Source organism: Triticum dicoccoides, chromosome 7B, assembly GCF_002162155.2.
Source record: "Triticum dicoccoides isolate Atlit2015 ecotype Zavitan chromosome 7B, WEW_v2.0, whole genome shotgun sequence".
NCBI classification, from domain to species: domain Eukaryota; kingdom Viridiplantae; phylum Streptophyta; class Magnoliopsida; order Poales; family Poaceae; genus Triticum; species Triticum dicoccoides.
This window is the reverse complement of record NC_041393.1, coordinates 770,104,330-770,110,484: the sequence shown is the minus strand read 5'-3', so window position 1 is coordinate 770,110,484 and position 6,155 is coordinate 770,104,330. Positions and strand designations below refer to the sequence as shown.

At 45.9% G+C, this 6,155-nt stretch overlaps 1 protein-coding gene across 1 annotated transcript; it reads left to right on the top strand.

Moving 5' to 3' along the window:
• LOC119335571 (putative disease resistance protein At1g50180) lies at window positions 1-3,413 on the top strand. The gene is made up of 3 exons (XM_037607683.1): window positions 1-1,691; window positions 1,805-2,834; window positions 3,165-3,413. The coding sequence occupies exons 1-2, from the start codon at window positions 128-130 to the stop codon at window positions 2,788-2,790; spliced, it is 2,550 nt and encodes an 849-aa protein (XP_037463580.1). The 5' UTR covers window positions 1-127; the 3' UTR covers window positions 2,791-2,834; window positions 3,165-3,413.
• The last annotated feature ends 2,742 nt before the right edge of the window (window positions 3,414-6,155 follow it).

Here is a 6,155-nt window from a genome sequence, read left to right as displayed (position 1 = left end):
TCGAGCTGGAAACAAGTAGCAATAAGAAGCCAAACACCATGCCATCCTAAGCCACACACATCTGCATTCTTCTATCCACTTATCTCTGATCGGTCTGAGAGCCAGAGACAACAAGGAGGAGTTACTAATGGCTGAGTCTGCCTATAGCATTGTGCTCAGCAATGTCAACACACTTGCAATTCAGGAGACCACACTCCTGTGTGGAGTCACCCTTGAAGTGGAGTCCCTAAAAGATGAGCTCAAGCGGCTCCAAGGCTTCCTTAGAGATGCCGACGGCAAGCGGAGGCTCAGAGATGAAGATATTGTTGTCTTGGTCAGCCAGATCAGAGATGTGGGGTATGAGGCTGACAATGCCATTGAAGCGGTGGATCACATGCAGAAGAGAAACCGGCTCAAGAAGGGATTCATGGGCGCCATTGCAAGGTATGCTCGCCTACCAAGTGATTTGACTACCCTTCTCAATGTTGGTGTTGAAATTGAACACATCAAAAGGAAAATCTCTGAGATAGTTGAAAGTGCAAAGCGCCTGGAAATAGTTGATTTGGGGAATGTGCCAATAGAAAATGTTCATGTTGATGATGAGTTCCAACAAGATTATCCTAACTATCAAAACTATGAAGAAATTTTACTTGTTGGCTTTGAGGGTGAGTACGAAGAAATAGTGGAGAAATTAGTTGACACAGAGAAGAGTCTTAGTGCTATCTCCATAGTTGCTATGGGTGGGGCAGGAAAAACAGCACTTGCTAAGAAAGTCTTCATGTCATGTAGAGTCCAAGAACACTTCGGCAAAACTGCTTGGGTTACTGTATCTCAAAAATACAAAGGCACTGATTTACTCAAGGAAATTATGAAACAAATTATAGGGAGTACAGACGAGTCAATTGATAAATTGAATGAGTATGAGGTGGGACAAAAGATCCATGATTTCTTGTTGCAAACAAAATGCTTAGTGGTTCTTGATGATGTGTGGGAAACAGATACATGGGAGCAATTAAACAGAAGCATTAGAGCCTCTCCAGATGCAGCCAATGGTAGTAGAATACTTATAACCACACGAAAAGACATTGCAAATCATGTTCAAATACCAACCCACGTTCATCATTTGAAGAAGCTTGATGAAGAAAAAAGCTGGGAACTTTTAAGTAGCAAAGCCTTACCATCATACAAAAGGTCCGTCATACATGATGTGGATGAGTTTGAGAAACTTGGCAGAAAGCTTGCAAAGAAATGCGATGGGTTACCACTTGCACTTGCACTATTGGGGGGTTACCTATCAAAACATTTAAATGCACGAGAATGGTCTGATATACTCTTGGATTGGCCATCGACCAGAAATGGGCAGATGGTGCAGAACATTGTGGCCCGGAGTTACAAGGACCTGCCAAATCATTATTTAAGGTCTTGTTTCCTCTATATTGCTTCTTATCCCAAGGATTACATAATAGATGTGCCAAGACTTATAGAATTATGGATAGCAGAAGGCTTCATTCCTAAGATACCAAACCATAAGCTAGAAGAAACAGCGGAAACGTATGTAGCCGAGTTGGCCCAGAGAAGCTTGGTAGAAGTTATAGAAAGAAGCAGGGCACATGGATGTATTGACATTATAAAGATTCATGATATCTTACATGACTGGTGTGCAGAAGAAGCAAGGCAAGATGGTTTTCTTGATGTGAAGAACGAAACTACGGGTCAGGCTTCATCTCCTGCTCTCTTGCTATATAGTTCAATTTTCTATTTTAGTATATGTCCTTATATGTGGCTAGCTTCTTTCTGACATGTGGAGCACTCTACATAAATGCAGGCCAAGTTGGCGAGCCAGCATCATCAAATAACTTGGTTTCCTATCGCTCTAGTTTCCAGAGTTTGAGTAATGAGATTTTACCCGGGACAACTAATATCCGAACTTTGCTGGGCTTTGAACTTCAATCAGCATCCGTTCCTAAACTGAGGCTCCTGAGAGTTCTTAGCATTGAAAAGTCAACATTGAAAGATTTCTGTACAGTGATCAGTGGCTGCATTCACCTAAGATATCTTAGGTTGGGGAACTGTGGAGGTGTGGTTCTACCTTCCTCAATAGGCCAGCTCTTATACTTGCAGACTATAGATCTAAGGGACTCATACTTGGAATCGCAAGTACCAAAGTCCCTCTGGGATATCCCCAGTCTAAGGAATGTATACCTTGATGATGGGTTTTCACCACCACCACCACCTGCAAAGAGTGTCCGGCTGAATCACAAAGAGCTCCAGACCTTGTTTTTGGGTATTTCACATGTTGGCACTAAATTGTGCTTTCATGACATGGTTATTTTCCTGGGCCAGATGAATCAACTAACAACCTTATTCTTGATGATATTCCCCATGCCCACCGAGGCGTTTAGCCTATTTGCAAACATGCCTCACCTTGTTGATATTACACTTGGCCAATTAGGTGTGCTTGATAAGTTGCCTCATGAGTTCCCACAAAGTGTACGGCGTCTTGTTCTATATGCCGATGTCATTAGACAAGACCCAATGCCGATCCTAGAGAAGCTTCCATGTCTTGTGGTGCTAAAATTAGAGGGGTATGAAGGCAAAACTATGTCCTGCTCTGCACAAGGGTTTCCTCAGCTGCAAGAGTTGGAACTTCACAGGTTTTCTGTCGAGGAGTGGAGGACGGAGGAAGGGACAATGTCTAAACTATTTATCCTGACACTTTGGAAGTGCGAGAAGATGATCAAGGTTTGCGAGGAATTGCTAGACCTTTCGTACCTCAGTCACGTGACATTGGCCAAGATGCCCTATTTCTGAAGAATGACAGCGCACTAAAGGAGCTGCTCCAGAAAGGATGTGAGGTATGTTGTACACAACTTAAGCTTAGCTAAATTATTTTCCATCGATCTTGCTCGTCTTCCAATTTCGTTGCCACAAACTATATATGCTCATGTCTGTCTGTCCGCACATGTAAATTAGTTCGAAATATGAAGGCGGTTTGTCGTCGTTTAATGCTCAGCATGTTTGTTGATTTATCTTAAACTGTATATACAGTTATAAACTGTACCGCAGCAAATCAATCAATATTATTTGTTTGCTTCTATCTGTGAATAAATGTTAATTAGTGCAGGATCAACTTTATGACTCACGCTCAACTAACCTATTTTTTCGTGTTTGTACATTTTGTGCAGGTCAAAGGGACGCGTCCCCAGCGATAGCACACCGTCCTTGCAAGGACGGGAAATATTTCCTAATTCCCAAGGAATTTATTAAGTCTCGTTATGTACCTCTCTCAGTTGAACTTGTGTACCTGTTTGCTTCCATCCCTAGTAAAAATGTTTCCTCATCTTGACTGGCCTGTCTGTGTACGCGTTTATTTGTTTTCTGAACTATTAAGCGGCCCAATTACAAGAGTATTATGTTAGCGCCGTATTTGTGGCGTGTTCTTTACCTTTTCTCATGGTCAATGAACAATCACTTGACCTGACTCACATCAACTGTCTCTGCATTAAAATTGCCTTAACTGTTTTGATTTCCCTTACACAAATCGGCGGTTGATTTGATAGCATAATGACAGGGGAGCGAAGAGTATCTTTAGATTACCTGGCCGCAGACTTGCCCCGCACTCGATCTTGACGAGATGCACGGCCTGGGTGACGCAATTACTGCAGGGAAGCAGGGGAGAGGTCTCATCAAGCGAGGTTTCTATTAATCGTTCTTTGAAATCTTGCAACAAAACAGTACCAGGAAAGCAAAGCACAAGCATAAGCATGTTGTTTAGCAAAGAGATTGCACCATAAATGTGATGCGAAGAGACATTGATCAAATGGCTAGTATTCACAAAGTGCAGATTTCGCAAGCAACAATGCAGACGAGGTAAGACTGACAATATGTTTTTTATGCAGTCAAGCCAAAGACTGAATAACTAACAAATTTTGGTTTTGAATATGCTTCGACCATTTCGAACTGTGTGAAGCGGCAGCTCTAATTCGGTTGGCAACATTGTCCTATGCCATGAATTCATAATTTTTCTCGAAACCTGTCCATTATGCACTCAGATTCAGAGTATGGACAATGACAGGAACAGCTAAATGTCCTAGGACATGGCCACAGGAGCAGTAAGGCTGCTCATAGTGGGAGTAACTTAGCAAGTAACATAACACACCTCAAGAAAAGTTTGCTTACATGGCATGTATTTAATGAGAAAGATGGTTAGAGTAACATAATATGTTACTGTAACATAACACATCCCAATGCAAAATGAGTCTACATCTTAATAAATGTAGACTTGTATGATACCACATATATATTACTCCCTACTATGAAGGTAGTAACATAGACTAATAACATATGTATGTTACTAGTCTAAGTTACTCCCCACTATGACTAGCCTAACAGAGTAACAATAGCAGCAGTACCGAGAGCCCACAGGGTGTGTAGGACTGTAGATCGAACGCGTCCGCGAGGTGGGAAAGGCCGGCGGTCTCCGCCCTCTTCAGGGCCAGCATCTGCAGGCTAATGAGCAACTCCTGCACACCACCACAGTGGCACCATTAAATCCCGCTGTCAGGGCCAGCATCGTTAGGTTGCGAGCCACCGTGATTCTTCGGTGCTCTCCGCGGCCGCCAGGGGTGGGTAATCGCCGGCGGCAGGCTCGCGGCGCGGCTGTCCATGACAAGAAGAGAGCAAAGGGGAGACAAGGGATATTTGTCCATGATATACGGGCTTTGGTGCGCTGGGAGGCCCACTCTAAGTCGCCCTCACAAGACCGTGATGAGTGTAAACTAGACCTGATCGTTCCTCGGGTCAGGCCGGGTTTCGAGTCAGGCTCCTAAAAGCCTGAAGTGAAAATCCCAAGCCGTGGCCTGGCCCGGCCCGGCCCGAAGCATAGGAACAGTGACAACATTTCTCAATTAAAATAAAAATATTCAGGTAACTAAAATAATAAACTATACCTATATTCCGAATAAAATATAAATTTATGGGCATTTTGGGCTTTCAGGTCGGGCTTCAGGTCAGAAAATGGAGCCCGGGACGGCACGGATGCCGGGCTTTCGGGTTCCAGGCCGGCCCTTTTCCCTCTGTCCGTTTTATATTTTTCTTTTTTAATTTCTTTGGCCATCTCTGTTTTTTCGTTGGTTTTTGGGTTTTCAAATTTCTTTTTTTTCTCAGGTTTTTATTATTTTCTCACCAGTTTTCTTCTAATTTTTATTTGTCAATTTAACAAAGAAAACCAGTATAAAAACAAAAACAGAAAAGCCAATGGAGAAAACGGGTTTTTTTATCTCAAGTAGGTCGCATCCTAAGAGTATCTCCAGCCGTTCGGCCCCCCAGGGCGCCGAGAAACTGCGGCCTGGGGGCGAGCAGGCGCTAGTTCGGCCCCTGGGGCGGCCTAGCTCCCATCCACGCCCCCAGGCGCCGCCCCCCAGCCACGCCAAATTCAAACGTAGTCATTCCTGCGCACAAAATAGATGCCACAATCCGGCGATCAAGCAGGTCTCGTCGATCGGATGCAAAGTTCTGTGTACAAAAAACAGAAAAGGACGGAAGCGCGCATCAGGCGGCGAGGTCGGCCTCCGGCGTCGGCGGAGACGGCGTGCGTGGGCTTGACGGGGTCTCCGTGCTTGGCGGCGTCGGCGTGGCTTCTGTGCTGCAGGCAGTCTCGGCAGCATCATCGCTCGGGCTTGACGGCGGTGTCGGTGTGTGCGTGGGCGTGGGCGGCATCGTCGTTGTTGTGGGCGGCGTCATCGAGGGAAGCTGGTTCAGGATGAGGCCAACATGGGCCAAGTACCACGCCTTGAACGCCTCGTCGGTGCTCTGGAGCATGTCTGCCCCGCCCAGCAGGAAAGCCAGGTCGGTGTTCCTCTTTTTCGCGGCGACGTTGGTCCGGAGGAGGTAGAGCTTGACGGCGCTGCTCGACATCAACGCCGACCACCGCGCCTCGGTCTTCTCTTCACGAAGGGCGGCCCGGACCTGTGCGTCGGCGAGGCAGTGCTGGATGGACTCCTGCACGCGAGCGGTGGCCGCGTCGGCGTGTTTCCCCTTCTTGGCACCTTTGTTGCCGTCCGGCCGCCCTTCTGACGCGCCCGGAGTCGGCGCGTCCGGCTTGTAGGTCTCCTTGTTGGGTAGCGTAGTAATTTCAAAATTTTCCTACGCACACAAGAGATCATGGTGATGCATAG